The 23,597-nt window shown below is 42.9% G+C and overlaps 1 protein-coding gene across 1 annotated transcript; it reads right to left on the bottom strand.

Annotated features, from left to right (window-relative positions):
• Window positions 1-906: 906 nt before the first annotated feature.
• DNASE1L3 (deoxyribonuclease 1 like 3) lies at window positions 907-23,404 on the bottom strand. Its single transcript, XM_045024468.1, has 8 exons — window positions 23,200-23,404; window positions 13,176-13,264; window positions 10,551-10,634; window positions 9,711-9,823; window positions 8,203-8,315; window positions 4,605-4,762; window positions 4,220-4,316; window positions 907-1,274 (listed from the first exon to the last, which is right to left on the bottom strand). Exons 1-8 carry the CDS (start codon window positions 23,329-23,331, stop codon window positions 1,146-1,148), a joined length of 915 nt encoding a protein of 304 aa, XP_044880403.1. The 5' UTR covers window positions 23,332-23,404; the 3' UTR covers window positions 907-1,145.
• Window positions 23,405-23,597: the final 193 nt, after the last annotated feature.

The raw sequence follows: 23,597 nt of genomic DNA, 5'->3' as shown, positions 1-23,597 counted from the left end.
GGACAGCTGAACTGCCGGCAATTGAGAGCCTGATGGGTGGCTGCTGCACATGGAACTTAGGGGAATGGAGAGCTGATGGGGGGGGGGGGGGCTGCCAGTCCACCCTGGTTCCAAGCCCCCACCAGCTAGCTGCAATGGGCTGCTCTTCCTGCAAGCAGTGGACAAAGCAGGCGGCTGCCAAATGACGTAATAAGGAAGCACTGAGCAACCTTAAACAAGCATGTTCTCTAATTGATCAGCAACAAAACAAAGTTAACCAGGACGACTTTAAGTGAGGAGTTACTGTATTCTGAAACATGGTGGGTTAATGGGGCAGATCCTTAGCTGGTGTAAACTGCCATAGCTCAGTTGAAGTTAATTGATCTGTCCCAAAGAGCAGAATAAGAGTATACTGCAAGTAGTGCTACCCTTGCAGTCAGGGGCGGCTCCAGGCCCCAGCACGCCAAGCGCGTGCTTGGGGCGGCATGTCGCGGGGAGCGCTCTGCTGGTCGTCGGGAGGGTGGCAGGCAGGTCTCTGGTGGACCTCCCGCAGGCGTGCCTGCGGAGGGTCCGCTGGTCCCGCGGCTTTGGTGGAGCCGCGGGACCAGCGGACCCTCTGCAGGCACGCCTGCGGGAGGTCCACCGGAGCCACGAGACCGGTGACCGGCAGAGCGCCCCCCCTGTGGCATGCCGCCGTGCTTGGGTCGGCAAAATGTCTAGAGCCGCCCCTGCTTGCAGTGCTATTCTGAGCCCTTAACACTAAAAGTTTTTACCTGTATGACACAAAACAGGAATGCCAGAATTCTAGAACAATTATGCATAAACAGACTTCTCAGTCCAACAGGCCTAGAAGAAGAAAGTGTGAAAGCATTTCACATTAAAACATCTCACTACATTTGTATTCAGCATGACAAGAATTCAGCAATGTTAATTTTAGCTGATTTATTTTTAGTTACCTTGTAATAATCGACAGACTTCATTCATCTTCCTAGATAATATTTCACATTTAAACAAAGTATTGTTTTTTCTACTAAATATTGCATCAGGAGAGAGTACAACTAGGCTAAGTTTTAAACATTATCTGTTGTTTTAAAGGGAATGTTTGTGGGGTGTTTTTACTATTTTAATGTACACACAAAGGATGATAGCATGAGAATTCAAGGTGCCTAGGATGACAAATGGTGGAGAGTTCTTGTTGTTCTTTTCTTTGCAGCAAGTGATCTTGGTCCGTTGAGGAAACTCCGTGTAGTTTTAAGCTCAAACACTACTGGAAAGTGATCACTAACTTCCAGAGCCTGTGAAGTTAAAAATATATATTCACAGTATGTAGCACAAAACACAGCTTTAGTTGGATACAAGTATTCTTCCCTTCTGGTCCTGTTCCTGTGTTATGCAGTGCTGCTATGCATTGTTAGCTAATCTGCCATATTCTATTCTAGGGGTGGCTGCATTTCAGTGGTAGGTGAAGTGATTCCTGTGAAAGTAAAAGCTTTATACATGGAAATGAAGCTAAGACTGTGTAGTGAGTCGGCCTGGCTCCCGGCCGCACCGGAGAGAGAGGAACCAGAACAGCCACCTCAGTGGGCGGAGCCATCACCACCTGTCCCCGCCCCCCGGAAGTCAAGGGGCAGGACAGGAAGTATAAAGGCCCGGCCCCAATGCTCAGTTGGAGCCCGGCGGCCGGAGAGGACAGACGCTCCTGCCCGAGCTCCTGCTAGACCGAGCCTTCCCCGAGACAGGTATCCGGAGGTGGACGGACCGAGCCTTCCCCGAGCCAGGTACCCGGAGGAGGACTGGCCGAGCCTTCCCCAAGCCAGGTATCCGGAAGAGGACTGGCCGAGCCTGCCCCGAGCTCGGTACCCCGAGGAGCTGGTGGAGCATCCCCCCGACCCAAGTCCGGAGGAGCAGCCCGAGCTAGCCGGCTCTCAGCACGGCGAGGAGCCCATGGTGTGGGACCCAGCGCCCGACCCCAGAGACGAGCAGGTACCCGAGGAGGGGGAGATGGAGTGTAGCCCGGGGGTAGCCGACCCCTGTCAGGCTGAGGGCACTGACATGCCCATGTCAGTGTGTTGCGGTCAGGACCCCACTGACCAGCGGCAGTGATAGCCGCTACTAGGGCCCCGGGCTGGGACACAGTGGAGTGGGTGGGCCTGTGTCCCCCCCTGCCACCCCACTCACGGGTGGCAGACTCCCCCTCCTACCAGCGTTCAGGCAGAGAAGCCTGCACTTACCTGCTGTGGCTCAGCGCCTGACACAAGGGCCTGAGCCCCTGTATTGTGGTGACTACTCAGCTCCTGCTACAAGGACCTGAGCCTTGGACTATTGTTTATTGCCCCGCCCTGACTAAGGGCCTGGGCTTCAGGAGCTATTGCTGTAGCTCAGCTCCTGTCACAAGGACCTGAGCCCTGAACTAATGCTGTAGCTCAGCTCCTGCCACAAGGACCCGAGCCCTGAACTAATGCTGTAGCTCAGCTCCTGCTACAAGGACCTGAGCCCTGGACTAATGCTGTCTGCTCAGCCCTGACTGAGGGCTTGGAGCTTAAATCACTAACTCGGTCTGCTCAGCCCCTGCCTGAGGGTCTGGGCTAGAACTCCTGGTTGTTGCCCCGCCCTGACTGAGGGCTTGGAGCTTAAACCTCTGACTCTGGTTACTCAGCTCCTGCTGTAAGGATCTGGGCTAGAACTGCTGTTTGTTGCCACACCCTGACTGAGGGCCCGGGCTTAGAATCATAGAATCATAGAATCTCAGGGTTGGAAGGGACCTCAGGAGGTCATCTAGTCCAACCCCCTGCTCAAAGCAGGACCAAACCCAACTAAATCATCCCAGCCAGGGCTTTGTCAAGCCTGACCTTAAAAACCTCTAAGGAAGGAGATTCCACTACCTCCCTAGGTAACCCATTCCAGTTCTTCACCACCCTACTAGTGAAAAAGTTTTTCCTAATATCCAACCTAAACCTCCCCCTCTGCAACTTGAGACCATTACTCCTTGTTCTGTCATCTTCTACCACTGAGAACAGTCTAGATCCATCCTCTTTGGAACCCCCTTTCAGAACTATTGCTGTAGCTCAGCTCCTGCTGCAAGGACCTGAGCCCCTTGAACTATTGTTTGTTGCCCCGCCCTGACTGAGGGCCTGGGCTTTCTGACTGTGTTATTGCTCAGCTCCTGCTGTAAGGACCTGAGCCCCTTGAACTATTGTTTTCTGCCCCGCCCCGACGGAGGGCCTGGGTTTATCTCAGTGACTCTGTGTGCTCAGTCCCGGACTGAGGGTCTGAGCTTAGAACTGTTATTTGCTGCCCCGCCCTGACTGAGGGCGTGGGCCTTATTGACTGCTTGCCTTTTGTTCAGCCCGCCTGAGGGGCGGAACCCCTGGACCTTCGGAGACTGATAACAAACTTAGGCCGTGTAGTGAGTCGGCCTGGCTCCCTGCCGCACCTGAGAGGGCCGAGCCCCTGCACCGGACTGTTACAGACTGGTTTTATAAATAGGGCCATTATTCAATATTTTTATTGTTTGTTGCTTTATTGTGCTCCTATACATCTGTTAGTCTATAAGGTGCCACAGGACTCTCTTCTGCTTTTACAGATCCATACTAACCCCTCTGATAATTGAAACATTACTGTTTCTCTTCAAGACAGAGTGCCACTAGACAGGATGTTATCTTACAGGAGCTCCGGCATTATGCCTCATCATTCCAAAAAGACCTTTCCCACTCTACCGTGATATGATAACCCACTGCGCTTTTAGCAGGTACACTTAACCATACAGACAGGGCCGGCTCCAGACCCCAGCACGCCAAGCGCACGCTTGGGGCGGCATTTTGCCGGGAAGGCGGCAGGTGGCTCCGGTGGACCTCCTGCAGGCATGACTGCAGAGGGTCCGCTGGTCCCGCGGCTCCGATGGACCTCCTGCAGGCGTGCCTGCAGATGCTCCACCGGAGCCGCGGGACCAGCGGACCCTCCGCAGGCACGTCTGCAAGAGGTCCCCCGGAGCCACGGGACCGGCGTGCTTGGGGCGGCCAAATTCCTAGAGCTGCCCCTGCATACAGATACAGGAGCTGAGAGTCTCTCTTGGAGCCAGCTGCTATATTGGTTTACAGATATGTAGCACATTGCGTCTGTGGATTAGAAGGCAATGCATTCAACACGCACCATCCAAAATCAGAATATTCTTTATTTGGCAAACTCATTGTTTAAGCACTGCATATGGTCCTGTAATGAAAAACCAAAAAGGAAGCCATACCTGCTCTTCAGTCATTCCAAAGGCCTTTTGAAAATCAATGATATCTGCTGAGTTTGGGACAACAGCGTTGATGAGCTTTTCACCATGGATCACAATTCTAAAAGAAGCAAAGAGTCATTCAGAGATGTCTAATGCTCCTAGACGTGTCCGATTTTGAAGATTAAAAAAAAAAGTAACTATGTTGTGTGGTGAGTGATTTAGCAAAATAATGACCTGATAATGGAGTAACCAACACCAGGGCTTCTTTAGTGCAACGCTGGCCATTCCCAATGTCTCTGTGGTACTCCCTCCATCTCACGTGACCTAGTATCCTGCAAATGCCTTACCAGGCATAGTCTTTCTACCTTGGGGATCCCCACTGAATGTTTCTCAAGTGAATTGTTACCTGTCGTATGCACAGTTTGTGCTGTTCCTAACTGTTGTGTCATTTTTGTCGCCAATTAGCCACACAAACTCAGAGTGAGTTCTCAGTCTGATGTTCTTCCAGTGCTTCTTTGGAACATAACCACAGCCAGCATTGAAGTCCCCCATGAAGATGAAGTTCTGAAAGGCAAGATTGTAAGAGATAAGTTAACTTATCAGCAATAAATCCTCAGACACCATTTTTAAAATGGCAGTAAAAACAGGGATGGATATTTAAAATATATAGATCAGTGACACTCAGACCTCAGTGGTTTGGGAGCTAAACTAGTGATCAACATTACCCAAAAGAGCCACAGTTGTGTGAATTCATTGTTTCATTTACTATAGTACTATTCATATTTAAACAGTATGATGGTAAATATATAATTATTCTCACAGCAAAATGACTGACCAAGTATTATTATTTTATCAGCTACAATTGGTTAATAACATAGTAAAAACATCTTGATTGGTTAATAACTTAGGTTAATAATTTAAATCACACTGTTTTAATATCATGTGCTGCAGAGAACCACAGGATGCACATTAAAGAGCCACTTGCAGCTCGCAAGCCTCAGACTGAGTATCACTGAAATAGATACGATTAATATAGAGGGTCTGATCCTGCTTCCACTGAATTACTCAGACCAGCTATAGCTATCCCAGCTATAACTCCAGTGATGTCCACAGATTGCATAAAGGATGTATTTGGCTTAGTAGTAATCTTAACATTGATTTACTATTTTTATTATTTATTTATTACAGTACTGTCTGATGACACTAGATTCAAATTCCAAACTCCTTGCTCAGATCTGGTCCATTATGGAAAGACTGAAATTGCGAACTCTACTCCAAACCAATATTTGCATGGGTAGGAGGTTCAGGTCTGTAAGTGTGATTTAGCCTGACATCTAATTAGATATAAATAATCTTTAAATACCTGCTTGTTATTACTTGAGGTGTGTGTGTGTGTGTGTGTGTGTGAGAGAGAGAGAGAGGAATGGGATTTTTTTTCAATGTTGGCATATAGTTTAAAAGAAAAAGAAAAATCCACCATCCTATTTGCAGAACCCATATTTCACTGTACAAAGATATACAGAGATTGAAATATACATATACTTTCCTTGCTGAATGGCAGCTGTAATTTTTATTCTGGGAGTTTTGTTTGCAGATATTCCATCTCTGAGACCAGAACACTTGTAAGTAATGTGGTGAGCAGAGGACTGGAAATGCACAGCAAGCTGGGAAAGGTTTTCAGAATGCTTATTTTCTTTAGATTTGGTGTTGGAGCCAAACTATATGTTAAAAGAACAGGAGTACTTGTGGTGCCTTAGAGACTAACAAATTTATTTGAGCATAAGCTTTCGTGGGCTACAGCATAGAATGGAACATATAAGAAGAGTATATATACACATACAGAGAAGATGCCATACCAGCTCTAAGAGGCTAATTAATTAAGATGACCTATTATCAGCAGGAAAAAACTTTTGTAGTGATAATCAAGATGGTCAACAGAGGGTTGACAAGAGGTGTAAGGATAGTTATCATAAGGAAATAGATTCAAGTAGTGTAATGGCTCAGCCATTCCCAGTCTTTATTCAAGCCAGAGTTACTGGTATCTAATTTGCAAATCAATTTAAGCTCAGCAGTTTCTCACTGGGGTCTGTTTTTGAAGTCTTTCTGTTGCAAAATTGCCACCTTCAGGTCTGTTACTGAGTGACCAGGGAGATTGAAGTGTTCTCCTACTGGTTTTTGAATGTTATGATTCCTGATGTCAGATTTGTGTCCGTTTATTCTCTTGCGTAGAGACTGTCTGGTTTGGCCAATGTACATGACAGAGGGGCATTTCTGGCATTGCTAAATGTTGTTCAATTGGCCCCAAATAATATTTAAGAACCCACATCTTTTGCATTGTACACATGATGAGCTCAGTTCTTGAGATGCCACTTAAACTGTGTCCCAAAAATAGACATTTCAGAGAGCAATAAAGAAAAGTGGCCTGTGGCCTGCAAATGTTTATGCATGTGTGTAGCTTTACAAATGTAAGATAAGCACATATGTAAGTGTTTGCCTGTGCGTGTGTATCAGTGCAGATACAGAATTTGTGTACAACTTAGGAGGACACTTTCAGCAACTGGGTTTCACTTGACTGTTAGACAGAGTTACAATGTAAGAAACAGTAATGCACCTTATGGAGGATGGAGTGAGACTCAGTCCAGACGTCTCATACACTTTTGATGGGCTCTAAACTTGCTGGATTCTTGGGTGGGTGAATGGACAGGGTGCAGGGCAGGGAGGGACATGAGAGCTGGTGCAGAGAGCTCATTAAAGATGTTTGCACAATGTGCAGTAAAAAGCAAACAGATGGGATGCTTGGGATGCTGGAGTACTCTGTCCACATAAAGAGAACATAGTGGAGATCAAAGAGAGATGCAACAACAATGGCTAAAGGTATGAGATATTGCCAAAGCTACTGTTGGTAAGGAAAGTATTAGAGGAGACATAGTTGATCATCTGAATGATGAAGGATATAATGGAAAGTGCTCTGTTTTCTCTCTTTACCCTGTCTCATAATAGCAGAACAAGGGCACCATCAATGAAAGGGCAGTGAATTTAGAGCAAATACCACCATCCCAAAGCATACTTTATTCATGCTGTAGTATTCACTGCCACAGGGGGTAATAAGGTAATGAGGATGAATATTAAAAATAGGATCCGATTTTTTTTATGCCCATTAATAGCATTTGTGGCTATATAAGGTCAACTAATGAGGACTCCAACTCGTCTCCAGGGATCAGGGCGGAATTTTCCACCCCAGTGTATAGCATTAGACTATTGGTTTAGGTACGTTATGCATTTGTTTCTTTCTCTGAAACGTCATATGTTGCTCATTGTTGGGGACAGGATACTACAGTAGATTGGGCAATGAGCTAAACTTCTGTGTCAAGTATAGTGAACCTGATTCTGATCTCATATTCTTTGGTTTTACAATGGTATACAGATCTATGGACTTCAATGAAGTAATTCCTGATTTACACCAGTTTAAAAAGAGATCAGAATCAGGATCTCTAACTATGCCAGGAAATCACTCTCTACTATGTCAGTACCAGAGTGGTGGGCGAGATAGAAGAACAGACACAGAGCAGAGATTGATATGTTTGCTTTTCCTGGAAGATATTCTGTGTCTCCGAAGTAAGATATTGGTCAATAAACTCCTGGTATGGCAACACCATTTTCAGGTAACTGTCACTTTTGAAACTCAATCTGTTTACATACCTGTGATAAGGCTGGCCTGGTTAGACTGACTTTGAACCAGATTGCAGTTCTGCATTCTCAGGAGCAAAACACAAGGGTGAGGGAGAAGACACTTTTAAGAAGCATGTTTTCTACAGAGACATCCAGTTTACTGATCAGAAAGTGTAGAACTACATGAAAATGTATCAGAGTTTCTTAACTGCATCAACAGTTTTGAAATCACGAGCCTCATAATGTTGGCACCAGAATGATTCAGTGTCACTAAATCCTTTCTTTCTCAAATCTATGTTTAGCAGTATAAATATGTGAGCTTAACGGTGACTCACCTTAGATTTCCAGTGCTGTTTGACATCTAAATACACATCATAGAGCTCATCAATTTCCCGCACAGCTGTTTCAGGTGTGGTGTGTTGAGGGATTATCACAAATTCTTTAACAACTTTTAAACAAAGCAAATTCCCAGGAAAAATGGTTAAATGACTTTTATCCTTTATAAAAATAATAATCGAGATAAGAAAAAGTAGTTTGAAATGAAAATGTGTGTTCTTTAATAAAAATACTTCATTCATACAACTTTTTATACTGAGGAATGTAGTTAGTCTGAGGACAAACGATAACCTGGATCATTAAGCATCTTCTCTTAAGCACATTAGCACCTGGTGTCTATCAAATGAATTTATCCAACCTTTCAACTGAAACAAAAGGGTACAGAAATGTTTTTCCATTATGGAAAAAATCTCTTAAATGCGCGCTATGTGCAGCGTTCGTGATCACGATGATCGGAATTCTAGCAGGTGAGCTGTTAAGTCTGGTTTCTGCAGGGTGCTGAGCATTGATCCAACGGAACTCTTAAGCACACAGAATAATCCCACTGACTCCAATGGAGTCGCTCGCATAGATAAAATTAAGTATTTGCTTAAGTGTTCTACTGGATCAGGACAAGTGCTCGGCACCTTGTATAACTGAACCTTAATAGTCCAGCTGCTAGATTTCATTCAAAATGACCATGATCACAAACCTGACACATTGCACATTTTAGGGTTTTACATAATGGAAAATCCATTTTTTCTATGTTTTCTTTCAGTTGAAAAAGATACAGCGTAAGGTTGCAATATTCTTCTCCAATACTTATTTCTGGTTTTAGCCAAATTTTAATAGAACAATTGCACTTCTATCTATTTTGCTCATTAGAATATGATGTCAATGTACTTTGTGTTACTGGACCTATAAGAAAATGAGAACCCTATGGACAACCAGTAACAATACTAACTTTGATGGTTGCATCAGCAACACAAATCACATTAATATCATATGAACAGAAACCTAAATATATGGGAGACCTAGGTCTAGTTTGTATTTCTGAGGAAGTCAATCATTGATGACGTTTTTCTTCTCTGCCTCTGATGGGTAGAGGAATTATAGCCTGATCTTCATATATGTTAAGCCTCTGATGTCCATGAGACAGGAGGGTGCTCCATATCTTATGGAATTATGCCCTGCAATGTGAACTCTATCCTACTAAGAGCTAATAGAGCCTTCAGATTGGGCCTTTTTACCCACTTCTTGTCGCCCAGTGGAAGGGATGACATAGCTCAGTGTAGTGTAGTGAAGTTTCCTTACAAGTCTGCAAACTTGTCGACAATCTTACAATTAAAGTAAGTTCTAAATACCAATATCCAAGCTTCATATGAGGATAAGCCTAGCTATCTCAGACTCCTACAGCAAGCTACCCAAATCCCGAGATACCCTATATGCATTGAAATGCGGCTTCATTCATTATTTTCTCATTTTATAAAAACTTGGAGAGGACAATAAGATCTTGGCAGCTTCTCACCAGTTTTTGGAGACTTGAACCAGACAACAAAGGGTTCTCTAGAAAAAGCATCTACATCTCCAGGCTGAATATCTGGATACTGATAGGTTTGCTTCACTGACACCACATTTGATCTGCAAAGTAATTTAACCCATCAATAGAATATTAGATATCACATTCACTAATAGTTTGGTCATATCACTTCACTTAGTAATTTCTTGGCTAGTAGCAAAAGCTACATTACATTGCAGCTGTGAAGACTTAATAAAATTCCTATTCAATATGTCAGTAGAATAACCATACATTTCAACATCAACCGTGATTTCTAGCTCAGAGTTACTATCCCACCTCCTTCGCTTCCAGAGACTGAAGGTTGGCTAAGAATAGCACCTTTGCTTGTCTACATTGAGGTTGAACTGGTACAGCTACACTGACGGCTGTAACTAGGATACAAGCTAGGCAAGGCCCAACTCAATTTATGCACATTAAAAATCTTCTATTCTTCTTGCCTAAGGATGTTGGCAGGTATGGATCATTGCTACCATGACAGGACATAGGGAGAAAATCCTAGCCCCACTGAAGTTTATGGGAGTTTTGCCATTGATTTTAGTAGGGCCAGGGTTTCACACAGCCAGAACCCTGCTCGTATAGGGCTTTCTGTATCAAAGTCAACATCTTGACTTGTAATTGGAAGTGAATGTGAATTTAGTATAGTTGTGTGAAAACTAGTGTGATAGGCTTTCTGGCACTGACACTGCTAAGCCAGCAGGCAGCTGCGTTTTGCATTAATTTGTAATCTTTTTACTATATAAGAATAGCTTGCAAACGGAGACAGAAACATAACGTATGGAATTCACTTACCTATAGATAAAAGCATATTGTTCCTTATAGGACTTTCTTCCTAACCTTTTACTGATCACGTAGTCATATTCTTCTTGGTACTGACTAGAAAGAGAATATTTTAAGTAGATTTGTCTCTATAAGGGTTTGGAATTCTATTTAATCTTATATTAGTAAACACATGTAAGAGGGTCTGAAACACTGACTTCTTGTGTTGGGTTACAGAGAGAAGTCACCTAAAACTATCTTTGGTGTCCTCTTGTATAATTATTCACATTTTTTTTTCTACGCCTCTCATGCTGCGTTTTTTAACCTCAGGCTTTATGCTCTGTACTGTACTTTCTATTCTTTTCCTATGTCTCACTTCCATCCATCCATAAATGCATTATATTTTCTAGAGCAGAAACTTACAGGAATATAGTTTTCATCTCAGTATTATTTTTATCCAACAAAGACAATTTTTATTTCTAGCTAAAGGTGAATTCCCCCTTCTTTGTATGCTGTCAGCCAAGTCTGTCTGTCTTCATTTTATTTCCCATGATGCATTAGTTTTAGACCTACTGAACCCTACCCTAATCAGACACATTTTTTCAAAATTAGCCTGTAAATGACTTTGCTGCTAGTCTTCTTCAGTAAGCCAGTCAAAGAGCCTAGTTCTCTTCTACTGTATTTTTTTATGCATGAAGTTCAATCTGAGATCTTTCAGTCTAAGGACCTGATCCTTCAAGGGAGTGCTCTGGTGCTTAGCAAATCACATGGACTTTTGTATCTGTCCTTTCCTCCCCATTTCAGAATATCATGTGCCATACCAGTCAGCCCATTTAAAAAAGGATATTGCAGAACTAGAGGGGTTTGGACAAGGGTGATGAAAATGATTAGGGGCTTTGTAAAGCTGCCATGTGAAGATAGATTGAAACGATCGGTATTGTTTACCTTAGGAAGGAGACAAAGGTCCATAACAGAAATATATAAAATAATGCATGCTTTAGAGAGGGTAGATCAGGAGTGTCTGTTCTCCCTGTCTCACAATGCAAGAAAATGGGGACGTTTAATTAAACTGAAAGATGGAAAAATTCAAAACAGATAAAAGGAAATACTTTGTCATATGTTCCGTAATTAGACTGTGGAACTCATTACCACAGGGTGTTCTTGGAGGCCAGAACTTACCAAAAATCAAAGAAAGCTTGAATTTTTATATGGATACCAGAAATATCCATAGTTATAATAGTTTATGCTAACAAAAAGCATATGTGTGATGGGTTGGATCACAGAAACCCCCTTGAGAGCTGCCACCCCATGTGCCAAGACTACTTTTACCCCTGTTTTTTCTCCCAGCTCGGGGCCCGAGCACCCTGTCTTGCTGAGCCAGACACTCCCGTCTGCTCCAACAAAGACCCAGGGTCTGAATTACTTGCCCCAAAACTGCAGGTTTACCTGAAAGCAGCTCACAGAAGTGTTCCTGTCTTTAACACTCAGCTGCCCAACTCCCAATGGGGTCTAAACCCAAATAAATCCATTTTACCCTGGATAAAGCTTATACAGGGTTAAACTCATAAATTGTTTGCCCTCCATAACACTGATAGAGAGAGATGCACAGCTGTTTGCTCCCCCAGGTATTAATACATACTCTGAGTTAATTAATAAGTAAAAAGTGATTTTATTAAATACAGAAAGTAGGATTTAAATGATTTGAAGTAGTAACAGACAGAACAAAGTAAGTCACCAAGCAAAATAAAATAAAATGTGCAAATCTATGTCTAATCAAACTGAATACAGATAATCTCACCCTCAGAGATGCTTCAGTAATTTTTTTCCTCAGACTGGACACCTTCCAGGCCTGGGCACAATTCTTTCCCCAGTACAGCTCTTGTTCCAGCTCAGGTGGTAGCTGGGAGATTCTTCATGATGGCTCATCTCTGTTCTGTTCCACCCATTTATATATCTTTTGCATAAGGCGGGAATCCTTTGTCCCTCTGCATTTCCACCCTCCCCTCACTGGAAAAGCACCAGGTTAAAGATGGATTCCAGTTCAGGTGACATGATCACATATCACTGTAAGACCCCAAGCCTTCATTCCTCCCAGCCTAACTCACAGGAAGGCCTGCCTGCAAACAGAGCCATCCAGTCAATTGTCCTGGTTGATGGGAGCTCTTAAGATTCCAAACCACCATTAATGGCCCACACTTTGCATAATTACAATAGGCCCTCAGAGTTATATTTCATATTTCTAGTTTCAGATACAAGAGTGATACCTTTATACAAATAGGATGACCACACTCAGTAGACAATAAGTTTGTAATGATACTTTACAAGAGACCTTTTGCATGAAGCATATTCCAGTTACATTATATTCACTCTTTATCAAATTTTTATAAAATCATATAGACTGCAACGTCACAATATGAACCCATCTCTAACTATTAGGAATTAGGTTTAGACCCGTAAGAGCCAGATTACCCCCTATCTGCCCACTGTAGGGTTTTTTTAACCTTAATTTGTAGCATCTCATGCTGGCCTCTGTTGGAGACAGGAGACTGGACTAGATGGACCATGGTCCCATATGGCAATTCCTATGTTTTTCTAGCAGCTCTTCTGCCTTTCTGAATGTACTTGTGTTAGTGAATGCACATTTGTAGTTTGCCTTACCCATTGAGATTTTCTATTAAAAGGGGACATATCTTGTTGCTGTTGTCCTTTATTTCCATCAGTAACATGATGTCACAGCGAGAAATAACCTGCAGCAGAAAAGAGCAAAGACTTTAAAGCCTGTTTGTGCTCAGTATATTTTCAAGGGTTAGAAAATTTAAAAAAAGAACAAAGAGAAAAACTGATTATTGTGACAAGGACAATTACCCCTCCACAAGCCCTCATGCATGGGGGTAACCCAGAGCCCTGCCTGTCATATGGATAATTAGGGGTAGGTTTAGAAGGTAGATGGGAAGTAGCTGTGGTGGCAGCTACCATGGGTGAAGGATGTGTCCTTTCCTCCCAGCTGGCTGGGAAGCTGTCAAGGTGGCTGGTAGTTTGGAACCCACTGCTCTGCGAGGCTTGTTTGTGTTAAAAATCCTTTGATTATGAACCCATAAAAAAAATCCCTGAGGAAATGGACAAACTGCTGCTGGCAAGAGCTAGGGTTGCCGATTTTGGTTGGCTGTCTCCCTGTAGGTTTCATCAGAGGACATAATCTTTAATTAAAGATTAATCTGTAATTCCTGGAGACTCCATGACAATCCTGGAGCATTGGCAACCCTAGAGAGCATTGCTCATCTTCCCTAGCTGGTGGTTCTGCCCATCAACCTCTGTTACGTTTTATCTTTCTCCCCCCTCCTTTGTAGCTTGTCTCCTCTTTGGGCCCAATCCTGCAAGCACTTATGTACACAAGTAACTTTACTCACTTGGTGCCTGACCCAATTTCCATTAAAACCAGTAGGAGTCTTTCCATTGACTTCAGTGTCCGTTGCATTGGTTCCCTGAGTAATTGGGACTATTTGTGTGAGAAAATTTATTCACGTGTGTGTTTGTAGCATTAGACTCGTAGAATGTCAGCTTTGTGGGACAGGTACTGTAACTAACTATGTTTGGACATAGGACATTATGGGTGCTACTATAATACAATGATGAACTAATATCAGTGCATCGGGGAGATACAGTTGCAGCAGGAGACATGAATGTAACACTGAGGTTTTCTAACTACTCGGAATCTCTATAATTTGTTCTTTCCTTACATGTGACTGTGACTTTCTCCTGGTGTTATCTGCACTGGTGACCTGCTAGGTCACTCCAATCCTTGACTCTGGGAGCCAGCCTCACCCTGCTCTGCTGTGAGAACTTCCACTCCTGGGCCGTTCACGCACAGCCTCTGGCATGTAAGCTGCTCCTTGGTATGTGCAACCGAATGTCACTAGGCAATATCTCTGGTCCCAGACACAACCCTAGGAACCTCCATCTTGCAGTGTCCAGTTATGCATGCAGGACGCTGCAAGCTTATATGAGTTCATCAATTTAACAAAGAAATTAATATGCACCAGGCTTGTTATCCCAAGGCGAGTCTCTGACATGCTTTAAACCAAACACACTGCTTCAGGTAGAATAAACAAATGTATTAACTACGAAGATAGATTTTAAGTGATTATAAGTCAAAGCATAACAAGTCAGATTTGGTCAAATGAAATAAAAGCAAAACGTATTCCAAGCTGACGATAACACTTTCAATGCCCTTACAAACTTAGATACATCTCATCACAGGCTGGCTGGTTTCCCTTCAGCCAGGCTCGCCCCTTTGATCAGCGCTTCAGTCGCTTGGTGGTGATGTCTGTAGATGGAAGTGAAGTAGAAGAGGAAGAGCCTGGCAAATGTCTCTCCCTTTTATCATCTTCTTTTTTCCCTCTTGGCTTTGTCTCCCCACTTCAGAGTCGGGTGAACAGTCCCAAACCTCATCGCAGTCCCAAACTGACCAAAGGAAGGGGGGTGACTCATTCAAGAGTCCAACAGAGCCTTTGTTGCTGACTGTTGAGATGAGTTCCTGTCTGCATCCTATAGAACTTGCCCATACCGGTATTGCCCTGGCCTCTTCTTTTGTCATTCAGTGTTGAACGCATTCTAAGACAATATGCATTTCCTCACCTTTTGGGGGCGAAGCCAGACTTTAAGGCACCTGCTCCCCTACATGGTGTAAACTTTGCTTGTGCCAGTCAGAAACGAACACAAACAGGTTTTGGGCCCCGTCCCCTATGACACTTCTATGATGTCATTGTGGGTACTTTATGGCCTGCCTGCCATGTGCAGGCAGGGAGAGGAGAAAGAAAACGAATTCTGTGTATACCCGTGTATCCTGTGTATACCCGTGTATCCTGTGTATACCCGTGTGTCCTGTGTATACCTGTAACCGAGCCTGATCACCTCGAAGCCTCTCTCTCAGCTCACGTGTTTCAAATAGAGCTTCTACGTTTGCCGGTCGTTATGCGTTGGTTTGTATTTGTAAGTATCAGTTATTACTAAATGCTGCATCTTTGTTTATAAATATTGTTAGTAGATATTTTAGTCATTGTGTGTTTTAAGTTTCATTAACTCTATTAGCTAATCATACGCTGCTCCCTTACCCCTTGTAATTATCCCCAATAAAACTTTTAAATTGATTAAGTTTAGTGTGTGTGTGTGTGTCTGCAGTTTGCATCGTGACCCACACTCTCCTTGCATCCCTTACCAATATAGTCTGTTGCCATGTGCAGCCTGGTAAATAACAGGCCTGCATTTTCTTTCGCCCCTGTGAGTCCGTGGCAATCTACATGGCGTCACGAACAGGATGCAAGGAAGTTGGGCCATGCCCGTGGCACGCTGCAGACCGCGCAGATAATGAAACTGAACATTTCCAACATTTGCAGTTTCACCTTTTTACTAGCCAAAATTTGACCAATCCAAAAATAGAATGGATCTGTTCCCTTGGCTCGGGCAAAACTCTAAAAGGCTGTACTGTGCCTTTAACCCTGGCAGATACTCTGAGGATGTTTCCACCGTCCTGTTTAGCATGATATGCAAGGCCTTTGATCTGTGCTCTGTCCTCCACGGGGGGCACAATGTTTGCAGCTAAACAGGCAGCCCCAGGCTCTCCTAAAGATGATAATGAGGAGAAGACAGAAAAGGTAGAGCCCATCACTACCCCCCCCAAGTCCCTCTCAGAAAATTTTGCCACCCCCATATGAAGCTCCTAAAACTCCTCTGTATCCAGCTCTGCCAACAGCCCCAGAATTTACTGAATCTAAAACTGTAGCAGAAGCTTTGCCTATTGCGATAACTAACCTTGATGGAGTTAATCTTTCTTGGCTCAGGTCTCTGTACCTTCCTAGGTTGCTCTTCACCCCCCCCCCTCCCCTCCTCCGCCTCTCCTCACTTCGGCTCTCTTTTTGTTTTAAAAATTAAAAGCTATAGTTTTTACAGAAACCTCCAAAAAAATAAAGCAATTGAAAACGGAACAAAACAAGAAACAAAAAGAAAACAAGGTAAAAACTTTAAATCCAGTAAATTAATTATTTTAACCCTTCAGGAATGCAACAGCTGGAATTATTCCTAACTTTCTTGAAGATATGGTTGTCAAGCAACAGAAGTGCACTCTCTACTTCTTATCCTAACCACTAACTAATATTTGTAACATGGGCTTTTCTTATTTCCATATAGCAGAGTTTTAAAATAATGTTAAATATAAAGTAATGCAAAATTCCTTGTTACCGAATTAATATAATACATTTGGCAAATACTAATATATTTTTATCAAATTTATGCTACAAGTTTTAAATAAGGTAATTTATTTATTCAAATGTTTAACCCTTTTACTTATTATTTTTGGTTGTGTTATTTTGCATAAATATGAATAAAATTTTGGCGCCATTTGTTTTTAATTGTAAGTTTGTCCTGTATGTCATGTGTGTGTTGTGTCTATCTTGTGTGTGTCACGTGACTATTTTTTTTTCCAAAAAAAAAAATTATTTTTATTTTGTTGCAACAAAAGTCAATTTTATACCCTTTTAAAAATATATATATAAGATGTGGTACCACACTATTTTAAAATCATGGTTGGGGTGTAATCATAGTATATTAACACCAATTTTTTGTGCAAAGTTCAAAAAGGTTTCAGTTACAAATATATGTACATATATTTCTGCCTCAACAACTAATGCAATAGCAAACAAAGAAATTCTCTTTTATCAATCACAGTTTTGTTTTTTAAGTTTTTTTTTTTAATTTGTTATTCAAAAAAAAATGTAAGGGGAAACCTTAACATTAAGGTAAAGATAATATTAACAAATGTCAATTTCTTGTTTGGGCTTTTTATAAACTTGTTTGCACTTTTAAATATAGTTATAAGAATGTCATAACCAAAATGTTTTAAAATAACAATTTATGCATAAAGCTAACCAAACAATTTCAACAGGTTTCCACCTTTGGCTCCCAAACATAACAAAAAAGCATCATAAAAGTATACCCTCAAATACCCTCAAAGTATTTGCATGTATCTGTATTTAAAATTTATTTTGGTTTAATTTTATAGTTGGTTTGTATTTGTTATACTGCTCTCCCTCACAACATCTTTGCCCACGGAGCCCTTAGGAGAGGGTGGACTACAACTTGGTTTGCTGCCTACTGGGTGCAGGAGGTCAGCAGAAACCAGTCCCTGTCAGCACTGAGTCCAGAAGGTTGTCTTGTTTGCTCCACTCAGTTCTCACCTAAATATCCATTACCCTTTCAATTTGTACCAATAGTTTATAATTTTTCTTCATTTAATATATCTAGTGTAAATTGTTCTTCCCCCTATGTGCAGTGGGCTGCTTCTAGTGTTTGGAATAATTGTTCTTCACAATTTAATTCTCATGTGTTTCCAGTTCTTAATGCTTCAGGTCGAAGTGATCATAGCTTTCCTTTAATTGAGAGTATTAGAGTTCCAGCATCTCATTGTTGGGTTTTTGTTGGTAATAGTTTAACCCCAGCCCCTACTTGGGTTGGTACTTATTCTAATTGTTCTATGTGGAGTTTCTCTTATGCTAATACCTCCCTAACTTAACCCACTCTTTTTGGGTTTGCAAACAGCAGCTTCCTCCCTCGCCTCCTCTATTGTTAGTCTTAACCCTGTTGGTTATATGATGTTACGTGATCAAGTGCTGTTTCAATCCCTTGCTATTGAAATGCTTGCTAATACTACAGGCAAGGGCCTCTTCCTAATTAATCAGCAGTTAAATTCCCTTGTTCAGTATAGTATTCAAAATAGATTAATGATTCAATATTTGTTACAATCTTCCTCATTTTGTACTAAATTTGCTGAAGTATATCCTGACTTTGCTGATAAATGCTGCATTTCTTTGCCTTCTATTTCTCCTAATTTGTCCTCAATTGTTAAAGACCTGCAAACGTTGAGCTCTACTGTCAAAGAGTCACGAGAGTCCTTCCAGTTTTGGTCATGGCTCGATTGGCTTGGCCTTGCGCCCTACAAATCCTATTTCCAATCCCTGTTTGTGTCCCTTCTGGTTGGGCTTGCTCTTCTCTGTCTCGGATGTGCCTTCATTAAAGCCTGCATTCACAAGTTTGGTGCCTCGGCCTACATCGCTTCCACCCCCGAAGCGCATCCCCTCGTAGGTGGGAATGAGGAGTCGGACTCGGAAGTTTAGGTTTTCGGCCAAACTATTTCGGCCAGGGCATGGGGGCATGTTGAGATGAGTTCCTGTCTGCATCCTATAGAACTTGCCCATACCGGTATTGCCCTGGCCTCTTCTTTTGTCATTCAGTGTTGAACGCATTCTAAGACAATATGCATTTCCTCACCTTTTGGGGGCGAAGCCAGACTTTAAGGCACCTGCTCCCCTACATGGTGTAAACTTTGCTTGTGCCAATCAGAAATGAACACAAACAGGTTTTGGGCCCCGTCCCCTATGACACTTCTATGATGTCATTGTGGGTACTTTATGGCCTGCCTGCCATGTGCAGGCAGGGAGAGGAGAAAGAAAACGAATTCTGTGTATACCCGTGTATTCTGTGTATACCCGTGTATCCTATGTATACCCGTGTGTCCTGTGTATACCTGTAACCGAGCCTGATCACCTCGAAGCCTCTCTCTCAGCTCACGTGTTTCAAATAGAGCTTCTACGTTTGCCGGTCGTTATGCGTTGGTTTGTATTTGTAAGTATCAGTTATTACTAAATGCTGCATCTTTGTTTATAAATATTGTTAGTAGATATTTTAGTCATTGTGTGTTTTAAGTTTCATTAACTCTATTAGCTAATCATACGCTGCTCCCTTACCCCTTGTAATTATCCCCAATAAAACTTTTAAATTGATTAAGTTTAGTGTGTGTGTGTGTGTGTCTGCAGTTTGCATCGTGACCCACACTCTCCTTGCATCCCTTACCAATATAGTCTGTTGCCACGTGCAGCCTGGTAAATAACAGGCCTGCATTTTCTTTCGCCCCTGCGAGTCCGTGGCAATCTACACTGACTAGCCCAGTGACTAGCCCTTTGATCCTGTGAGGCTGGGCTGGGTTTGTCCCATACATGCCCTGATGAGGTGTGAACTGCCCCTCTGCTCTTGGAGAGTTTTTGCCTGGGCTTGCTTTAAGCCATGAGGACACGTTTTCAGCTTCATAACTATATACATGAAATTACAACCTATAACATTACTATAACAATGTTCAGTACATCATGAGCCTTCCGAAGACACCTGGCATGATAAACTTTGCATTGGATACCGCACAATCATTTTACAAGGGTGAACATGGGAGTGTAGGGTGTTCCCACGAGGTACAGAGTGTCACAGTGACTATCACAAAGATTTAAATGTAAATATTGTAGGACAAAAGGTGAACCTAAGAACCAAGTCACAAATATCTGTGAACAACCAGGTACAACTGTGCACCCAAGGGACTGGAACAGCTCATTTAAATAGTTCTTTACTTTTTACACAGCGGCTGACACATAAGGACCCCAATCAATTAGAACAGGCGCAGGGCAGCTCTAACCTATGCTAGCTTGTAATGGTTCTTAAGAAGCCATTACGCTGACAGGATCACTGGAATATGTGACTACATCTGCTCTCCATGCCAGCATGCCCCCTACAGCTGGAAAAGGGTAGCACAGAACAAACTCTGATAGGGATTCCCCTACACTGGAAAACCCCCAGCTGTACAGTTAAAGCAGCATTAAATACTGCTTTGTGCTGCAGAATACCAGAGGCCAGGCTCCAGCCCAGATATTCAGTGGCTATTCTATATTAATATTTGTTATTTATGAAAGGGCATTTGTTGCCCTAAATAGGAAACGTGAATGAGGTATAAAGTATTGTTTTGGCAGGATAATTGGAAATGATCCAATTTCAGGAGAGACTAAGCACTGCTACAAAGAAAGTAAATTTAGTGCAAATCCCTTCTGGTTTAGTTTTGTGATCACGTGAAAGGGACAAATAAGGAAATGCCGATCTAATATTTTTCTGTGGAAGCAGAATCTTCTCTAGCTTAGTTGAAATTTAGGAGATAAAAACACAAATGAAAGGCCCAGTCCTGTAAACCTTTACTCACATAAGTAACTGCAATCAGTGGCGTAGCCAGGTGGAGGGAAGAGGGGGAGCAGGGGAAAAAAAGGCAACACCGCTGCGGCGCTTTTACTGATGGGGCAGCACTCCGGGTCTTTGATGGCACCTTGGTGGCGGGATCTTCACTCGCTCCACAGGTCTTTGGCAGCATTTCGGCAATGAAGCTTCAGTGCCGCTGAAGACACTTGAAGTGAGTGAAGGTCCTGCTGTCGAAGTGCCGCTGAAGACCTGGAGCGCTGTCCCGTCAGTAAAAGCGCCGCAGCGGGTGGCACCCAGTTCAGACCCACGCAGCAGCAAGGAGCGGAACATCAGGCCTGGCTGGGCCGCATGTGGAAGGAAGGGGGCGGCCGGAGCTCCTGGGGCGCTGGGACCCCGCATGCTGGGGGTCTCTGGGGGAAAGAGGAGAACATGTGGGGAGGGGTGATGCTGGGGGGACCCTGGATTCCAGCAGCATGGGGCTCCTGGATCCCAGCAGCAGGGGGCTCCCAATGGGGGGCAGCCCAGCAGCGCTCTCTGCAGCGGGGGCAGCAGCATTGCCTCGGGGGCAGCGTGGACTTGGAGTCAATGGGCCAGACCCAGCGCAGTGCATGCTGAGCTGGGGACCCCTGAGCTGGGCTGTACTATCTCGGGAGGGGACACCCAGCTGCCCACCCGAAGGCTAATGCATCCAGCAGAGCACCCCCAAGCAGCCGCAGGGTGGGGATGTCCCAATCCCGTCCCCTGCGCGCATTCCCCAGGGATCGCATACTGTGCCATTAACCCCTTTCCCCCTCTTCAGCACATGGTGCAGTCTGTTCCGTCCTAGGGTGGTGCTGTATCAGCCAATCAAATCATAACTTGGGGGCCTTCTGACCAATCAGCTGCTGCTTCATGTTACAACCTGATGCAAGGAGGGAGGCGTTGGTAAAGTTATTTAAAGGGTCACCCAGGTGACAGGGGGTGGGGAAGGGGAGAGTTTGGATAGACCAATGGGGGGTGGCGCCTTTTTTTTTTTCCACTGTTGTGAGTTGGAACCCAGGCTCCCGGATGACTAAAATTAAAAAGGTGCCGCTTGTGCTTGGTGGGGGAACGGCCGCTCCCCCCCCGGGCCCCACCCAGCTACGCTACTGATTCCAATGGGACTACCCTTATGAGTAAGGAATACCTGCACGAGTAAAGCCTCTAGTCATAATTCTAAACAATCCTTACTGTAACTGTTCAGCAGGTAAAATGAATCCAATATAGTATCTGAGAACAGGGGAGTAAGAGCACTTTACTTTAGAACAGGAGAACTAATCACCCAAGACACATTAGCGAGACAAAGTAGGTGAGGTAATATTGTTTATTGGACTGACTTCTATGGTAGCCATGTTGGTCCCAGGATATACTTTGACATATTAATAATTGTAGGCAATAATTGACTAATTCTATTTATCAAAGCGCTAATATATTCTAATTACACCTTTAAGTGCTAGGAATAAGTGTATACTTTCACACTGCTGGAATGACACATTCAATCATTATGACATCTTTAAACAAGGCTTTGAAGTTACAATCCATAATTTTCATGGATCTGAAGGTTTCAGTATTTATGGCTTCATTTCAAATGAACCCGTACTCTTCTAAAAACATTGTGGCCTCGTTCATGAAACACATTGAAAATGTGATGATGTTTTTCTTGCAATACATTAAAGAAGTCGGGCTTTTGAATTTTAAATCACTGCTCTAATAGTACCCACTTATGAAGCAGTTTAAACAACAGTTATATGATTAAAGGATTAGAAAAACATGCCTTATAGTGATAACCTTCTCTTTGGTAAGATAAATAGATTGAGCTCTTTGAGTTTAAGGAGTGACTTGATTACCATCTATAAGTCTCTACTTGGGGAACAAACATTTAATGATGGGCTTTTCAATCTAGCAGAGAAAGGTGTAACACAATCCAATGGCTGGAAATTGAAGCCAGACAAATTCAAACTGGAAATAAGGCATACATTTTTAACCACGAGTAATTAAACATAGGAACAATTTACCAAGGGCCATGGTGGATTCTCTATCACTGGCAATTTTTAAAGCAAGATTGGATGTTTTTCTAGAAGCTACACACTCAGGATTATTTTGAGGAAGTTCTATGGCCTGTGCTTATATGGGCAGGCAGACGAAATGATCATAACGGTCCCTTCCAGCTTTAGAAGCTATGACTCTATAATGTCCTGCTAAGGGGAATGTCTTGTGATGATCATTTCTTAGTGAGACGAGAGCCTTTCAGACTAATGATTAAATAAATAAGGTAAATAACACTTCAAACTATAATAAAGCTCTATAGATTCAAAGGGCAAGATATTTTTCTTGTGCATCAAAGACTCCCAGCATGTCCTAACTCTAACTTTATGAAGGAAATTGCATCTGCAGTTTCTATTGTTACATTACCCTACAAATAAAACTTGCTGAACATGTGACTTTGGGCTACAGATTAATTTTTACCATTAGCAGTACAAAACAGTTTCTAATGCTCAATCATTCATTAACTTGAAATTTTTGTGTGTAGAGATAAAATAACCTGCAGGATGATTTAGCTGAAAAGTCCAAAGAGAATTCAATGTTTGTTTAATCAAAATGAACGTACCTTTACAATGACATCTAAGACTTCAGGTCTGGCCCTTTTTGCTTCTCCGAAAGACCTCACATTGAAGGAGCAGATTTTTATGCTCAGAGTTGCATTGAAAAAGAAAAGCAAAAATAAAGAGATGCAGAACATCTTTGAAGTCCTTGGACAAAGAGCACTGGTGAAGAGTGCGTGCTGTGTATTGCTCAAACTGTAATTTAAATGAAGTTAACTGTAACAGCCACTGACCACTTAACAGGAACTACTGGCTTCCTTCTTTTGCCTTTGTTTTTTTATATTGTGACAGGGAACTACTGATAAATTGAACTTTTGCCTCAGGGGATCTCCAGTAGTTTAGAGCCAACTTTCACAGTGTGAAGGTCCTTGTCTTTCACTTCTGAGCCCCAGCATCCCTTTTC

The sequence above is a fragment of the Mauremys mutica genome, chromosome 7 (genome assembly GCF_020497125.1).
Source record: "Mauremys mutica isolate MM-2020 ecotype Southern chromosome 7, ASM2049712v1, whole genome shotgun sequence".
Classification (NCBI taxonomy): Eukaryota; Metazoa; Chordata; order Testudines; family Geoemydidae; genus Mauremys; species Mauremys mutica.
The sequence above is the reverse complement of the archived record's forward strand: the minus strand, read 5'-3'. Positions and strand labels throughout refer to the sequence as shown.

Excerpts from the sequence above, each read along its gene's own strand:
- DNASE1L3 (XM_045024468.1), bottom strand. The coding sequence starts at position 23,331 with ATGTTCTGCATCTCTTTATTTTTGCTTTTCTTTTTCAATGCAACTCTG. Across the intron at positions 13,265-23,199 it reads TCTTAGATGTCATTGTAAAG|GTTATTTCTCGCTGTGACAT; the intron begins GTACGTTCATTT and ends TTTCTGCTGCAG. Across the intron at positions 1,275-4,219 it reads TTGGAATGACTGAAGAGCAG|GCTCTGGAAGTTAGTGATCA; the intron begins GTATGGCTTCCT and ends TTAACTTCACAG.